Source organism: Salmo trutta, chromosome 17 (genome assembly GCF_901001165.1).
Source record: "Salmo trutta chromosome 17, fSalTru1.1, whole genome shotgun sequence".
NCBI classification, from domain to species: domain Eukaryota; kingdom Metazoa; phylum Chordata; class Actinopteri; order Salmoniformes; family Salmonidae; genus Salmo; species Salmo trutta.
Window position 1 is genome coordinate 39463092 of NC_042973.1, and position 18519 is coordinate 39481610.

General features: G+C 43.8%; 1 protein-coding gene across 1 annotated transcript; it reads left to right on the forward strand.

The window, feature by feature from the left end:
• Window positions 1–406: 406 nt before the first annotated feature.
• sspn (sarcospan (Kras oncogene-associated gene)) lies at window positions 407–17817 on the forward strand. Its single transcript, XM_029696736.1, has 3 exons — window positions 407–990; window positions 10082–10168; window positions 15189–17817. Exons 1-3 carry the CDS (start codon window positions 730–732, stop codon window positions 15546–15548), a joined length of 708 nt encoding a protein of 235 aa, XP_029552596.1. The 5' UTR covers window positions 407–729; the 3' UTR covers window positions 15549–17817.
• The last annotated feature ends 702 nt before the right edge of the window (window positions 17818–18519 follow it).

An 18519-nucleotide genomic window follows, 5' to 3' on the forward strand; every position in this document is an offset into this window, starting at 1 on the left:
CAAATTCCTTATATACCCTAGAGGCTGAACTGTAATTGGACCAATTAATCCATGTTTTGATCATTTTAATAGAGGATCAGAGCTATAGTAATGCCTTCACATGTCTCCCGATCACATTACTTCTTCCACTAAATCATGTGACTTTGACTTCCAGCACTTGGCCGTGAAATGGTGTAGACAACAGTGATCCAACCACTCTCATTCGAGAATGACGTTGGTGACGTCCTCTGTGCCAATCTTCCTTTAACCCATAGGCCCAACTGCTACTGAACTTGCTTTTTTATTTCATATTAAAACAAGCTTTCTTCATTTTCTATGCAATTGTCTGTTCACAGTGGTGCTTCTGATCGTGTGTTGGAGTCCCCCCTTGTGTCTTCTCTGCCCCCCACTTTCCTCCTCTTTTACTTCACAGTGTGCTGCTGCTCTGCTATATGTGGCGCCCGGAGCCGCTCCAGGAATCTGCCCTAAATGTTTTCCATATTAGTTCAGAGCCTTCTCTGGTTCCAAATAGCCTAGCAGCCGAGCAGGGATAATACTGAGAGGAACCCTGAGCAGAGAGGGGAAGGGAACGGAGGGCGTGGCAGGGAGCAGGGTAGCACACTGACAGACAGCACAACGGTAAGACACTGACAAAGAAACGGGAAAGGAAAGAGAATAGAGAAAGAGAAAACAACCTCCCAAGGAGCTGAAGAATACACCCTAGTCTCATCTCAAGGCAGAAGGTGAAGAATGGGAGAAGGAAAGAAGGGATCTGGAGGAGGGGAGAAGATCGGAGGAGCGCCCCCCATCCAGGAGAAGAAAGGGGGGAAAGCAGACGAGGGAGGCCCAGCGCCCGAGGATGCCCACAAGTGCTGTGGCTGTCGCTTCCCCCTGCTCATTGCCCTGCTGCAGCTGCTGCTGGGGGTGGCCATCACAGCCGTGGCCTTCCTCATGGTCACCATCAGCCCCTCGCTTCTGGCCAGGGAGACACCACACTGGGCCGGCATCATTGTAAGCATGGACCCACCTCGTCTTTCTGTATGCATGGACACTTAATATGGCCTTGTGCCACTGTTGTAGCTGCATGGGCCTTTGCCTTAAGTGACTTAGGTCCCTATGTCCATCTTCAACTCACCTCACTACGTGACTGCATGGATCCTCGTCCTCATTGTCTAACAACCCAATGCAACCTTGTGTATCTACATGCATGCACTCTCAATATGGCCACTATTGTTGTCCTGATACTCTATCTACCGTGTCTCCCATGCACTTCACCTACAATGCACACTGGGTTGTACTGCCTCATCCCCCAGAATGCAGCTGAATGGACCTATCTTTTACCTTCACTGCATGCATGGCCTAATGATGTGTATAAACACATACAGTATGTACAGTTGAAGTCGGAAGTTTACATACACTTAGGTTGGAGTCATTAGAACTCGTTTTTCAACCACTCCACAAATTTCTTGTTTACAAACTATACTTTTGGCAAGTTGGTTTGAAGGTACCACGTTCATCTGTACAAACAATAGTGCGTAAGGATAAACACCATGGGACCACGCAGCCGTCATACCGCTCAGGAAGGAGACGCGTTCTGTCTCCTAGAGATGAACATACTTTGGTGCAAAAAGTTCAAATCAATCCCAGAACAACAGCAAAGAACCTTGTGAAGATGCTGGAGGAAACAGGTACAAAGTATCTATATCCACATTAAAACGAGTCCTATATCGACATAACCTGAAAGGCCGCTCAGCAAGGAAGAAGCCACTGCTCCAAAACCGCCATAAAAAAAGCCAGATTACGGTTTGCAACTGCACATGGGGACAAAGATCGTACTTTTTGGAGAAATGTCCTCTGGTCTGATGAAACAAAAATAGAACTGTTTGGCCATAATGCCCATCGTTACGTTATGTTTGGAGGAAAAAGGGGGAGGCTTGCAAGCCAAAGAACACCATCCCAACCGTGAAGCACGGGAGTGGCGGCATCATGTTGTGGGGGTGCTTTGCTGCAGGAGGGACTGGTGCACTTCAGAAAATAGATGGCATCATGAGAAAGGAAAATTATATGGACATATTGAAGCAACATCTCAAGACATCAGTCAGGAAGTTAAAGCTTGGTCGCAAATGGGTCTTCCAAATGGACAATGACCCCAAGCATACTTCCAAAGTTGTGGCAAAATGGCTTAAGGATAACAAAGTCAAGGTGTTTGAGTGGCCATCACAAAGCCCTGGGCAGAACTGAAAAAGCGTGTGCGAGCAAGGAGGCCTACAAACCGGACTCAGTTACACCAGCTCTGTCAGAAGGAATGGGCCAAAATTCACTCAACTTATTGTGGGAAGCTTGTGGAAGGCTACCCGAAAGTTAAACAATTTAAAGGCAATGCTACCAAATACTAATTGAGTGTATGTAAACTTCTGACCCACTGGGAATGAGATGAAAGAAATTAAAGCTGAAATAAATTATTCTCTCTACTATCATTCTGACATTTCACATTCTTAAAATAAAGTGGTGATCCTAACTGACCTAAGACCGGGAATGTTTAACAGGATTAAATGTCAGGAATTGTGAAAAACTGAGTTTAAATGTATTTGGCTAAGGTATATGTAAACTTCCGACTTCAACTGTATGTCTATGGCATGGCCACACAGACGTTTGTACTCCTCATCACCATCTTGTCTCCTCATTGCCATCTTTGTCTCAACACAAAGATACCTCTTCAATTTGTACGCCATACGTCATTCTACTCAGACTTTGTCCCTACTGTACATCAACCTTGCCCTCACTGCATCTACAAATACCTACTTATCAGCCGAGTCTTATCTCTCTATTCACACATTATCTTACATTAGTTACATCTAAACTCAAAATAAGGGTTGTTTATCATGCTTTACTGCCTTTTCTATAGCTGTTTCAACTTGTGTTTTACTGGGAAAGTTCCCCGCCTCATATGACACAGAGATAAACATGACACATGGATAGGATGACTCATAGTCATTTACTAGTGCCATGTGGTTTTACATAGGAAATGATTTCAGATGTACTCCCTATTCAATATGGAGCGTAGTGTGCCGTGCAGGGACATACAGTGGCTGTAGTTTTCCATATACCGTTATTTTATTTCTGGCCAGGCAAAAGAATAACTAATGATACCATAAATAACAATTATGATCCCGTTTCAGGTTAAAAGTTGCCTTGTTTGCCTTGTTTTCCTGATGGATGACCCACGTTAACCTCCCTCAGTCTCATCCAACAAATTGGGTGACATTCTAAATGTCAACATGTTGACTGCTACCAATTAGCTTGATGTTATTTTCACATTAGCTCCCTCACTCTCTTACTGTTGATTAGATCGATCCCCTCTAGAAATAGTTAACTGGCTTAAAGAGTTTCTAGGTCATTCTACCACTTCGGTGCCTTTTAAGGAGTGTAACTTGGTCAAAAGAAACGTTTGATTTCATCTCATTTTAACTTTCTGTCATAAAGATGACATTCATAAAAACATATTTTCCCATTAAATATTTTTTTTTATAGTAAGTGCATATTAATTGCCAAATAAAGGGTTGACGATTTCTTCTTAAATCAGCCATAAATCCCATTGTGACAGGGGGAATGGAAGATTGTTGTGTGCAACAGGGAGTGGCAATTGAATGCAAGCTTCACAATTTTTTATTTATTGTTAAAACATTTCCAGACTGTCTAGCGATTGATAACAGGATTGGCGTCTTATGCTCAACCCACTCAGTTTTACACCACAAAACACCAGAAAATGGCCAAAAAGAGTTGGAACAGCTCACACTTTTATTCTATGATTTGACAATTAGATGTTCAATGTTTCTTTTGAAATAAATATTTAAAAATGAATAGTTTCACCCTATTAAGACGAGAGTTCACGTAGCAGGGTTAATCTTCAGAAATGAATTTGTTAAAGCAACAAAATAACTAGGGCTTTACAATGATGGGGAAACTTGGAGAGGTTTTGTAATTAAGTGGGTAAAAACCTTCCTAGAACTGACAGAGGGTTGACGGAGGGACATGTCAAAATGCTGAATTTGAGCACTTCAGCAAGCCTTTATTCATATTAAAAATCAGATTTATTGAATTCTCTGTGTGGTCTTCATTTGAAATTTCCATATTGGTGCACAATTTCTACTTAAAATATCAAAGGGACGCAAAAGGCACTCATTTCGTGGCATGCCCTTCTATAAGTTTCAAACTTTCCCCCAACTGTAGTCATGGCAACTGTAGTCATGGCAAGACAACAACAACTCTAGAATGCCAGTCTGAGGTGTGGGGCAGTAGCCTCTTACCCTGATCCTTTAGTTTGCTAATGTCTACAGATAAATAAAGCAAATAATACTGAAAGAAACTGAAGGTAGCACTTTACTTTACATTGCCCTTATACCCTACTGTTATTACTGCACAGTAGTAACAGTTGAAACAACATTGTATGAGACCCAATGTAAAAATGCAATATTTCCTAACTTGCATCCGGTACAGGTCCTAAACGCAAAAATCATGTCAAACACTACATAGCGCATCTCCTTAGACCCAGATGTATCTCTTAGTAGTATTTGTTGTGTGATTATTGTGGCATCAGTAGCCTCTGAAACATTAGAAACCCTCCGACTCGTATAAGACCATACTGGCCCCCTACGCAAGCATATGTTGTAGGCTATCCATGCAAGTAAATGACTAGAAATATTTGTTCCTGTCTTCTCTAAGATAAAGTGATTATGTAAAAAAAATCAGAATTGATAAACAAACATTCTGTGTCAGAGCTAGAGGTAGTTGTGTAAGTGTTGCAAAAACACAACATTGGGATTAAAGGGTCGCCAAACTGAGCCATTGGGCCACATTCATATATTGATAGACAAATTAGAGAGATTGTTCTCCTTCAAAATTCTGCAAATATGGACAACAAAATACTTCAAGAGTAACTTTGATGTCCCCTCTGCACATCAAAAGAACAAAAAAACTTTTTTTGTTTGTTTTTTTGTGTGTAGTATACGAGGTAAGAATACTGCCTTTGACGACCATTCGTTTTATGGTAAAGAAGTAAGATAGAAGGTTCTCTCTCTACATTAATCCAGAATGGACAACCAAATATTATGACAAGTCTCCACTACAGTAGATGTTCTCCATGCATACAAAACCCAACAAATAGTTGATATATATTGAAAATATCTATGTTTTTGATAGCAAAATACAAAAATGTGGATGATCGAATTGATCAATTTGGCTATTTCAGACAAAATAGGACTTCATTTCTTCGTTATATGTCAATGCTTTTCATCCATTTTGATGTGATTTTAACAGAATTTCTCCTTTTTTTATTAACACACATTTTCCTACCATTGAAGCCTAATGTTGCATTTTTTTAACAAACTTGAAATTTAAAAAACAGATTATTTTCAGGCCTATTACAATTACACTATATATACAAAACAATTACACTATATATACAAAAGTGTGTTCCCCCCTTAAATGAGTGGATTCGGCTATTTCAGCCACACCCGTTGCTGACAGGTATATAAAATTGAACACACGGCCATGCATTCTCCATAGACAAACATTGGCAGTAGAATGGCTTACTGAAGAGCTCAGTAACTTTCAATGTGTGTGACGGTTTTCGTAAGGTGAAGGAGACCAAGGTGCAGCACGGTAAGTGCTCATGTTCAATATTTATTATAACTCAGAACACTAAATCAAAACAACGGAAAACGAACATCACGTTCTGCAGGCTATACTGAGCTGTACAAAAACAAGATCCCACACTGAAGGAGGAAAAAAGGGCTGCCTAAGTATGATTCCCAATCAGAGACAACGATAGACAGCTGCGTCTGATTGGAAACCATACTCAGCCAAAACAAAGAAATACAATGACATAGAATGCCCACCCCATATCACACCCTGACCTAACCAAACAGAGAAAAACGTCTCTCTCAGGTCAGGGCGTGACCCCCCCGCCCAAAGGTGCGGACTCCCGGCCGCAAACCTGAACCTATAGGGGAGGGTCCGGGTGGGCATCTACTCATGGTGGCGGCTCCGGTTCGGGGCGTAGCCCCCGCTCCGCCCGCTGATCCCTCCACTTTTGTAACACCGGACAGTGGATCGTCGTCGAAGGAACCGGACCGTGGATTATTGCCAGAGGCTCTGGACTGCAGACCGCCGCTGGAGACTGGACTGCAGACCGCCGCTGGAGACTCTGGACTGCAGACCGCCGCTGGAGACTCTGGACTGCAGACCGCCGCTGGAGACTGGACTGCAGACCGCCGCTGGAGACTCTGGACTGCAGACCGCCGCTGGAGACTCTGGACTGCAGACCGTCGCTGGAGGCTCTGGACTGCAGACCGTCGCTGGAGGCTCCGGACTGGGGAACGTCGCTGGAGGTTCTGGAATGTGGGCCTTTTCAGGAGGTTCCGGACTGTAGGCCGTCGCTGCAGGCTCCGTGCCATGGATCATTACTGCAGGCTCCGCGCCATGGATCATCACTGGAGGCTTTGTGCCATGGATCATCACTGGAGGCTCCGGGCCATGGATTATCACTGGAGGCTTCATGCCATGGATCATCCCTACAGGCTCCGGGCCATGGATCATCCCTACAGGCTCCGGGCCATGGATCATCCCTACAGGCTTCGTGCCATGGATTATCACTGGAGGCTCCGGCCATGGATTATCACTGGAGGCTTAGTGTCATGGATCATCACTACAGGCTCCGGGCCATGGATCATCACTGGATGCTTCATGCCATGGATCATCACTGGAGGCTTCGGACCATGGATCATCACTGGAGGCTTCTTACGTGGAGCCGGGACAGGTCTCACCGGACTGGGGACTGTCGCCGGAAGCTCTGGACTGGGAAGGCGCACTGGAGGCCTGATGCGTGGGGCTGGCACAGGTGGCACCAGACTGGTAACACGCACCTCAGGGCGAGTGCAGAGAGCAGGAACAAGACACACCGGACTGGGCAGGCGCACTAGAGGCCAGATGCGTGGGGCAGGCACAGGGCGTACCAGGCTGGATAGACCCACTGGAGGCCGGGTACGTGGGGCAGGCACAGGATATACTTGGCCATGGAGGCACACTGGAGGTCTCGAGCGTAGAGTTGGCACAACCCGTCCTGGCTGGATGCTTACTTTCGCCCGGCAAATGCGGGGCGCTGGCACAGGGCTGTGAATGCGCACTGGCGACACAGTGCGCGGAGCCGGCGCAGGATATCCTGGACCGAGGAGGCGTACTGGAGACCAGGAGCGCTGAGCTGGCACCACCCTTCCTGGCTGAATGCTTCCTCTAGCCCGGCAAATGCGGGGCGCTGGCACACAGCGCACCGGGCTGTGAATGCTCACTGGCGACACATTGTGCATGACCGCATAACACGGTGCTTGCTCAGTCACTCGCTCCCCACGGTAAGCACAGGGAGTTGGCTCAGGTCTCCACCCTGACTTAGCCAATCTCCCCGTGTGCCCCGCCCCCCCCCCCCAATTTTTTTGGGGGGCTGCCTCTCGTGCTTGCCCCGTGGTTGGTATAGTGCCTCGTAATATTGCCCCTCCTCTCTCGCTGCCTCAATCTCCTCCCTCGGACGGCGATACTCCCCAGCCTGACTCCAGGGTCCTTTCCCGTCCAGAATCTCCTCCCATGTCCACTGGTCCATACCACGCTGCTTGGTCTTATTGTGGTGGGATCTTTTGTGACGGTTTTCGTAAGGTGAAGGAGACCAATGTGCAGCGTGGTAAGTGCTCATGTTCAATATGTATTATAACTCAGAACACTAAATCAAAACAACAAACAACGGAAAACGAACATCACGTTCTGCAGGCTATACTGAGCTGTACAAAAAGAAGATCCCACACTGAAGGAGGAAAAAAGGGCTGCCTAAGTATGATTCCCAATCAGAGACAACGATAGACAGCTGCCTCTGATTGAAACCATACTCAGCCAAAACAAATAAATACAATGACATAGAATGCCCACCCCATATCACACCCTGACCTAACCAAACAGAGAAAAACGGCTCTCTCAGGTCAATGTGACAATGTGGCACCGTCCTAGGATGCCACCTTTCCAACAAGTCAGTTCATCAAATTCCTGCCCTGTTAGAGCTGCCCCAGTCAACTGTAAGTGCTGTTATTGTTAACTGGAAACATCTAGGAGCAACAAAGGCTCAGCTGCGACATGGTAGGCCACACAAGGTCACAGAATGGGACTGCTGAGTGCTGAAGCGTGTAAAAATCGTCTGTCCTCGGTTGCAACACTCACTATCAAGTTCCAAAATACCTCAGGAAGCTAGTCAGCGCAAGAGCTGTTTGTCAGGAGCTTCATGAAATGGCTTTCCATGGCCGAGCAGCCGCACACAAGCCTAGAATAGCCATGCGCAATGCCAAACGTCAGCTGGGGTGGTGTAAAGATTGCCGCCATTGGAAACGGGTTCTCTGGAGTGATGAATCACGCTTCACCAACAGGCAGTCTGACGGACGAATCGGCGTTTGGCGGATGCCAGGAGAATGCTACCTGCCTCAATGCCAACTGTAAAGTTTAGTGGAGGAGGAATAATGGTCTGGGGCTGTTTTTCATATTTCGGGCTAAGCCCCTTAGTTACAGTGAAGGGAAATCTTAACGCTACAGACGATTCTGTGCTTCCAAATTTGCAATGCCCCTGTGCACGAAGCGAGATCCATACAGAGATGGTTTGTCGAGATCAGTGTGGAAGAACTTTACTGGCCTGCACAGAGCCCTGACCTCAACCCCATCAAACACCTTTGGGATGAATTGGAACCCCGACTGCGAGCCAGGCCTAAAATCCCCGCAGCAATGTTCCAACATCTAGTGGAAAGCCTTTCCAGAAGAGTGGAGGCTGTTAAAGCAGCAAAGGGGGGACCAACTCCATATTAATGCTCATGATTTTGGAATGAGATGTTTGACGAGCAGGTGTCCACATACATTTGGTTACGTAGTGTATTTCTGAAGGGTAATAAAAACATTTTCCTAATTTGGATCTATGCTTGGGTCTCACAGGGTTAGAAGTAATACAACTTACATAACACACAGCATTTCCATATAGAATCTATAGGAAGTACAATGATGAACCCTTTAAGCCTCAAGGCTATAGAGGCCTACTAATGATAGCACAGGGGCCTGACTAGGTTCCCATACCGTCTAATCTAGTATTGTTTTTCTAGGGCAATGTATGGTAGTGAGCATTTCTTTAACATAATCATGTAATCTATGTGAGATACTTCATGTTTGCATTTCTGTAGAGGAAAAAAAACATGTTGTTTTCTCTCAGCTTCCAGTATGCCCTAATTACAGTGTGTACAGATGTGTGCAATCGGAAGCATCTCAGCTCACACAGGGTACATCCATCTCGGATTCTGTCCTCACGTGACTCACGACCCGGTGACAAACACGGAGGTCACCAAGATCCTTCTAGAGGATTCTGATTCCTGACTGCTTAAGAACCTGGGGAAAACAATTAAGTTAGATGCTGCATGTTAGTCACAAGACTGCAATAGTGTGTTATCGCAAAAAAAGGAGGAAAACTACTTAATTTGCCATAGCATTGATAATGTTATCAGATGACAACTTGGACAATATGATGCTAAAAGTGCACAATATCAATAGCGAACTTGGGATAAACAGCTTGAAGAGGGTTGAAAAGGCCCCTCAGCTGCAAATAAGATAAGAGGTTTGCTTGTATGTGTTGTGTGTGTGTGTTAGAAAACCATGGCAACACTTGGTATCAGCAGATCAAATCCTGTGATGAATATCTGTTTTTCAGATCCGAATGGATTCAGTTTCTCAATAACACATATGCCATTCAGAAAATAAAAAGCATGCAGATATAATGCATTATGATGCAGTTATAATGCACCGTAAGACTTTCATGAGCATGCAAGACACCTACGGTCTTAAAATCATCTCATAATGATCTGGACTAAATACCAGTATATACACCTTTTCAAAGCAGCCTTTGTAAAAATACACATTGGAGTACACATTGGAGAATGATGTACTTACCAAGCATACAAGTATATTTTGCAAAGCATTGAAGTCAGAGAATAACCCCCACTAAATCCATTTTCCTCTGTGTTCTATGTTTCTCTAGCTGTGTGTGGTCTCTTTGCTGGGCTTCCTCCTCTACTGCATCACTTACGTACCAGATGAGAGGACCTCCATGCAATTCATCGCCAAAGTGAGACCCACATGCCCTCTGACAAAATTTCCTGTCCAACTGAGCGGAGACCAAGGCAAACTCTCTCTAATGGGACAATTAGTCATGTTTATACAGGAGAATGCCATTCATTATCAAACACATGCCCGTCATTCAAATCAACCAGGTTGTAGTTAGAGTCAATTCATCTGATTTAGACTAATGTGTAGGGCCAATATACTACAACACAGAGAACATTGATTGCCACATTGACATGCTGTAGGCAGACCTGGGTTCAAATACTATTTAAAATCTTTAAAATACTTGTTTTAGAATAGCTGTAGTGCCAGATAGGCGAGGTTTGCACTTTGTGACTATTCTATTACACTGAACAGAAATATAAATGCATCATGCAACAATTTCAAAGATTTTACTGAGATACAAACTATAAAAAAAAATACAAAATGGGACAACATTAAAAAGTAGCTTAGGCACTCTTTACAAGGTTCAAAAGTTCCCTTTGAGGAAGACCACGTTTGTTGTCCTTCCACTAACCATTGTAGAGACTAACTTAAGTGATTTTATTATTTTAAAACTGGAACTGTAGTTCATGTTGCACCAAGGGGACAAACGGCAGGATGTCTGTCGAGTGGGATATTGAGTACTGCCCCTCAACCAGTTTCTTGTTAACGTGATCGTCAGTGACCTAAATTGTTTGTCTTAAGTGATTTTAATAAGCATTTAATATAAGGAAATCAGTCAATGAATTAGGCCCTAATCTATGGATTTCACATGACTGGGAATACAGATATGAATCTGTGAGTCACAGACACCTTAAAAAAAAAAGTGGGGCGTGGATCAGAAAACCAGTCAGTATCTGGTGTGGCCACCATTTGCCTCAAGCAGTGCGACACATCTCCTTCGCATGGAGTTGATCAGGCAGTTGACTGAGGCCTGTGGAATGTTGTCCCACTCCTCTTCAATGGCTGTGCGAAGTTGCTGGAAATTGGTGGGAATTGGAATACGCTGTCGTACACGTCGATCCAGAGCATTCCAAACATGCTCAATGGGTAACATGTCTGGTGAGTATGTAGGAACATTTTCAGCTTCCAGGAATTGTGTACAGATCCTAGCGACATTGGGGCCATGCATTATCATGCTGAAACATGAGGTGATGGCGGAGGATGAATGGCATGACAATGGGCTTTAGGATCTGGTCACGGTATCTCTGTGCATTCACATTGCCATCACTAAATGCAATTGTGTTCGTTGTTCATAGCTTATGCCTGCCCGTACCATAACCCCAACCCCACCACCACCATTGGGTACTCTGTTCACAAGGTTGACATCAGCAAACCATTCAGCCACACAACCCCATACACGCTGTCTGCCATTTGTTCGGTACAGTGGACACCGGGATTCATCCGTGAAGAGCACACTTCTCCAGCGTGCCAGTGGCCATCGAAAGTGAGCATTTGCCCACTGAAGTCGGTTACGACACCGAACTGCAGTCAGGTCAAGACCCTGGTGAGGAGCTTCCCTGAGACGGTTTCTGATTGTTTCTGACAGTTTGTGCAGAAATTATTTGGTTGTGCAAACCCACAGTTTTATCAGCTCCCCGGGTGGCTGGTCTCAGATGATCCCGCAGGTGAAGAAGCCAGATGTGGAGGCCTGGCATGGTTACACGTGGTCTGTGATTGTGAGGCCGGTTGGACGTACTGCCAAATTCTCTAAAACGATGTTAGAGGCGGCTTATGGTATAGAAATTAACATTCAATTCTCTGGTGGATATTCCTGCAGTCAGCATGCCAATTGCACGCTCCCTCAAAACTTGAGACATCTGTGGCATTGTTTGACAAAACTGGCTTTTTATTGTCCCCAGCACAAGGTGCACCTGTGTAATGATCATGCTGTTTAATTAGCTTCTTGATATGTCACACCTGTCAGGTGGATAGATTATCTTGGCAAAGGAGAAATGCTCACTAACAGGGATTTAAATACATTTGTGTTCAAAATTTGAGAGAAATAAGCTTTTTGTGCGTATGGACAATGTCTGGCATCTTTTATTTTAGCTCATGAAACATGGGACCGACATTTTACATATTGTGTTTATATTTTGGTTCAGTATAGTTCCATTGCAACAGGCAACCTCAATAAAATATTTTAAATGATTTAAAATACAATTTGAACCCAGGTGTGACTAGGGTTGTATGGTTGCACCTTGAATGTGACACTGTATGTACAGTATAGAGAGAAATGCAGAGCACAGCATGCCTACTAGCAAGGCCCTGTAGGAGGCCTATGTGTAGATGAGCACAGTTATTGGACATGACTTGTCTCATTTAATTGGCCAGACAATGTAGGCAGTTTGAATGTCAAATCAGTTAGAGTAGGAATACCACTGTTTGCCCATCGTGACTGAGCTGCGTACAAATACAATATTTTCAAAGGCGACTTCCTCCACTCAAAATGTATGTGAAGTAGACATAACGTGAACTGAACAATACATTTAAAAAGTAATACAATCAGTGGTGTAAATGTATGCAACCAAATATTCTCCCTATTTTTATTATCTTTATGTCTTCCTAAAGTTCATAGAACAACATAACATGGAGTACAGCGATATATGAAAGACTCTGTGATGCTCTTCTTTTTATGTAATTTATGTACAGCAGTTGGCAGTACAATACATCTCATGACGTACTTCAGTTCTCCATTTTTCACAGCTGTTTACATTTTTTTTAACACCATTTCAAATCAAGCAAGCATCAAACATTACATAATGCCATAAGCAGCATGTAACGGAGTGTAAATACAGTGCGAATCAGGGCTCTGTTACATAACCTGTGGATTTAGATGAAGGGCTAGTGTTATTTTGATTGTACAATGGAATTACATAAACCACACAAAGCCACTCTTGCACATTATCAAGCTGTATTTTAGACCCCGTTTACTCAATGTGGACATACAGGCACCTACCAAAATAAAGGAAACACCAACAGTGTCTTAATAAGGCGTTGGGCCACCAAAACAGTTTCAATGCGCCTTGGCATAGATTCTACAAGTGCCTGGAACTCTATTGGAGGGATGCGACACTATTCTTCCACAAGAAATTACGTCATTGGTGTTTTTTTTTATGGTACTGGAAAACACTGTCTCATGTGCCTCTCCAGAATCTCCCATAAGTGTTCAAATGGGTTGAGATCTGGTGACACACACACACACTCCTTTGACAGCCCTCTTTCAAAGTCCCCGAGATAATTTCTTCTAGCAAAATATGGGCAACTGGGCATTTTTATACATGACCTTAAGCAAGCTGGGATGTTAATTGCTTAATTAACTCAGGAACCAGACATTGTATCCCTCATTTACTCAAGTGTTTCCTTTATTTTGGCATTTACCTGTACAAAGACAAATACAGTCGTGGCCAAAAGCTTTGAGAATGACAAATATTAATTTTCACAAAGTTTGCTGCTTCAGTGTCTTTAGATATTTTTGTCAGATGTTACTATGGAATACTGAAGTATAATTACAAGCATTTCATAAGTGTCAAAGGCTTTTATTGACAATTACATGAAGTTGATGCAAAGAGTCAATATTTGCAGTGTTGACTCTTCTTTTTCAAGACCTCTGAAATCCGCCCTGGCATGCTGTCAATTAACTTCTGGGCCACATCCTGACTGATGGCAGCCCATTCTTGCATAATCAGTGCGTGGAGTTTGTCAGAATTTGTGGGTTTTTGTTTGTCCACCCGCCTCTTGAGGATTGACCACAAGTTCTCAATGGGATTAAGGTCTGGGGAGTTTCCTGGCCATGGATCCAAAATATCGATGTGTTGTTCCCCAAGCCACTTAGTATCACTTTTGCCTTATGACAAGGTGCTCCATCATGCTGGAAAAGGCATTGTTCGTCACCAAACTGTTCCTGGATGGTTGGGAGAAGTTGCTCTCGGAGGATGTGGTGTTGGTACCATTCTTTATTCATGGCTGTGTTCTTAGGCAAAACTGTGAGTGAGCCCACTCCCTTGGCTGAGAAGCAACCCCACACAGGAATGGTCTCAGGATGCTTTACTGTTGGCTTGACACAGGACTGATGGTAGCGCTCACCTTGTCTTCTCCGGACAAGCTTTTTTCCGGATGCCCCAAACAATCGGAAAGGGGATTCATCAGAGAAAATTACTTTACCCCAGTCCCCAGCAGTCCAATCCCTGTACCTTTTATATATGCAAATTGCCATCATACAAACTGAGGCAGCAGACTTTGTGAAAATTAATATTTGCGTCATTCTCAAAACTTTTGGCCACGACTGTACACAGCATGTGGATAAAGGTACAGTGGGAGGCTGCAGGGGATTCTCACAGGAACACTGTCTACTTAATGCAGTCAGTCCTTTTCAACTAGAATGTTTTTTTTGTGTGAAAATAACTGAATTCTTTTGAAAATGACCCCTGATGACATCATAGGGGGTGATTTTCTTATATAAGCTAATTGACAACATTTAGGTTTTCAAATACGGAAACACTGGTATGGTGCTGCTGTGCTGGACATAATGAATATGAGGTTAAAAAGTGAAGTTCCCCTTTAAGACAGTCTTGCTCTGTCAGGTTCTACCTCTGGCCGGTAGCCAGGATCTGCAGGTATTTATTGGCTGCTTTGAGGGGAGATAATCGTTAGCAGACAGAAACCTATTTGGATTGGAAACTGATATGGCTAGAGAGTGGGCATACCTGGTTCACTATGGCCTGCTAACACTTAAGCCACTTCAATCAGTCATTGAATGTGCTACAGTAAGCTGAGTAAAGACATAGAGCTCCAGTCATCTTAGCCCTAGTGTAGACAACCAGGGTCATGTTCAGGCTCCAACACAGAAAAAGCTTTGAAATATCGTTGTTATTGGTAGTCTGCCCTCTATTTCAAATAATGTATATAATTTGGTGCTAAACAGGACCCTGCAGTGGTCCTTAAGGATGACCTCTAAGTATTTATCCCCCACTATGCTTAGCTATGCTATGATTTACTACACTACAACACACGAGCTCACTTCCTCTCCTCTCCTCCTCCAGCTGCTGTACTTCATCCTGTGCACAGTGGGCCTGGTCCTCTCTGTCCTGGTCATGGCCTTCTCTGGCCACCATTATGCTCAGACCAACGGCTTCAGCTGCCTGGAGGTGGGAGACGACTGTGTGTGCACCCTGGACCCCCACGACCCAATCGCCAGGACCTTCACCTACGCGGGAGTCAGCGACTGCGGAGAGGTCACAGGCACCCTGAAGTTGTACTTCCTGCTTCAGATTGCCCTGAACCTGACCCAGGCCCTGGTGTGCGCCCTGGGGGCCTTCGTCATGTGGAAGCACCGCTACCAGGTGTTCTTTGTGGGGCTACAGATGGGCTCACCCTCCTTCCAGCACTGGCAGAAGGTCTGATGGGAAATGTAGAAAAAAAAGAGGCCCATGATGGTGCTGATACCACTATTGATGGTAGAGTAAGGCGGAGAGCAGCCAATCAACATTTCGGCTCATTCTACTTGAATGGACAGAGATGTATTACACAAAACACTTTGGTGTGTGCGTAAGTGTGTGTGTTTTGGTTGTTCTCAATCATATTTACATTTTGGGGTGGTTGACTTCTTCTATAATGGCTTTTCGCACAACTTTTATATACTGTGTGGAGAACTTTTTCGCAGTTGCCAATGCTACATGAGATACTGTATTTCTAATAGATGAAGAAAATATTCAAAACTACCAAACTGTCAGTTTTGGAATGATCTACCATGATGTTCAATGTATTTTTGTCAGAGATTTCAAAATAATTCAGCAAAAATCTTTATTATGCCACTACAATTGAATGTATACAATCTATAATAGTGTTGATTATGTTACAATTAAAGCAAACTCAAGACACTTTTCTCATACTGTGGTCGTAAAAACGATTCTTGCTGTGCAAGTATTCATCTCTATAATCTTCTATCATACTGCTGTTTAGGACTGTGGGGAATGCTATTGTTTTCAACCTCAATCGGCCTTCAACTAGAGTTACTCAATGAGAGTGGGCAGCACTGAGCTAGCCGGCAACATCACTTCCTGGAGTAGCTCAAACTGTGCATGTTATCAAAAGACAGCGCAGTATGAAGATATGCAGAAACTGCTTCGCCAATAAAAATCCCCGATCACATTGTAGGCGATGTCATGGCGAAGTTCATGCACAGAAAGACTTCATCGGGTCTAACGGTTGTCTCGGGCCGAACTGCGCAGTTGCAGGCCGTCAATTCAAAAGGGACTCCTTCGATATCAAGTTGCTTTTGACAAAAATGTGTCACTTTCACAAGGTTGGAGTAATAACATGTTCAACTACTTAATAAGACATTTGCTCGAATCTAGGTTGTGGATTTAGATTGAGAAAGTTAGTAATTAAGGAAGAATTTCACTTCTCTCATCGACATCTCAAACCCCGGACAGGTCTGCTTGGTCTGTTTCGCAAGCGTTCCCGGAAGTCACGCGAAGTTGCGCCTCTGGGATTAGGAACTGCGATGTTATGTCTTGAGAATCCCCCCCAAGAGATTCCATTTTAGCAAGCTAAAACAGATTTCCCGAGCTTCAAATGCACCGTTGGTTGAGTCTTCACATAGGAATAAATGGTGTGACGTCATCTATGGCTTTGTACATTCATATACAGTCAATGGTTTAACTGCATCGGTAGAGGGTGAGGAGCAGGGTGGAACATAAGTGAGGGAATTATGCTCTCTTTTTGCAATTGCATATTTAGCACTTGCCTTTGATTATGATGGACTATCACACAAACAGTGGTACATATTTTGTAATAGCCTATAATTACACAAAATACAGTATTTTTAGGCAAAAGAGACTACTCATTTCATCTTTCCTTTCAGCCAATAGATGTGTCTGTAGCATTTGGGGCTGTTGACATAATGCCATCATTGTATGAATCAGGGAAAACCCCTGACTGAATACAGCAGTAGAGCCTGGTGTGTTATTGCATTTACTAACCACTCAGAGTGGAGACATACTGGTGCTGAGAGGAGGCATGTGGAGGCTATCAACAATACCAGTGGCCTCCAGTCATGACTCAAGCAGCCAGGCAAAACCAAAACTGCTGCAACCGCTGGGGGAGGGCTGGGCTGGGGAGGGGTAGGTAAAGGGGTACTCAGACAGACAACTGAACAGTGCCACCCCAAGAGGGAAACTAAGTTTATATGGCTATTTTAGCTGGATAGTGTCTCTCCAATAGCGAAGACGTTAAATCAGTTGTCTAAAGGTTTGGTGTACGTTGTCTTATGCTAAATTAACTTAGGTGGATTGTAAATCACATTTTAGGTGCTGGTAGTGGACAGCATTTGCCTATGACACATCTAGAGACTAGAGCAGCATGAAAAACAGAAGCAGAAAAGGAGAGGAGAATTTGAGCTAATGAGTGGTGGGTGGTAACATGGTAATTACTGTGCATTAGAGATACTGTAGTCGAGTCTTTGTACATAATACACGAAGAGAAGTGTTTGAGAATAGCAAAATCTGTGTTTTATCTTCAATAGACACCTTATTACTGGTGCTTGAGCATTTCGCGTCATTTACATGTACATTAGAGAAAGAACTACTGCCGATGTCCGTGTACATTTTCTAAGCCTTTTAGCATGGTCTCAGTTTTACTTTTAATAAATGGTGTTGACTTTTAAGTCCTTAAATAGCAGTTGTATTATTTGTGTTGCATGCAATCCTACCTCAACTATTCTTAACCCAATCCTGAAATACTGTTGATGAAAAGTATGTGAGTGAATGCGTTTTGCCTGCGAGCTACAGTATCACACCAGCTATCGCTGAAGACGGACAGCTTGCGAGGGAAACATAACTATCTGAGCCGGAGTCTTTTTATTCAATCACTGGAAGGGATACGGCTGTACAAAGGTACACTTACAGCAGCATGTTATCAGATTCAGTGAGAAAGTTAGAGGGCCTGGGCCGTGTTCATTAGGCACCAAACGGAAGAAAACAATAACAAGAACAGCTTGTTTTTCATTTTCTGTTGTAAAACGCTAAACACTATTTTGCTATGGTGAATATATCCCAGATTTTTGTTGATAGGCCTGAGGGTGTTATGAACTATCATGTGACCACACCACATCATTACTCATGACAGCATGACATAGGAAGTCATATGCAGCCCATCACGAGGGGGATGTATTTAAACAAATTACAGTTAAGAGTTATTTTCCTCCCACAAAATCTGTTATCCTTCCCTTGAAACGGCAAACACCTGCTTGAAATTGCCATAGATTTGCGAGGGGTGAAAAACAGAAAGGTATCTGATCTGTTGTCCTGTGCATTTCTTCTGACCCTTTGAAAGGGGAGATGAATGTGGGAGATAAATGAGGTGATCAATTTC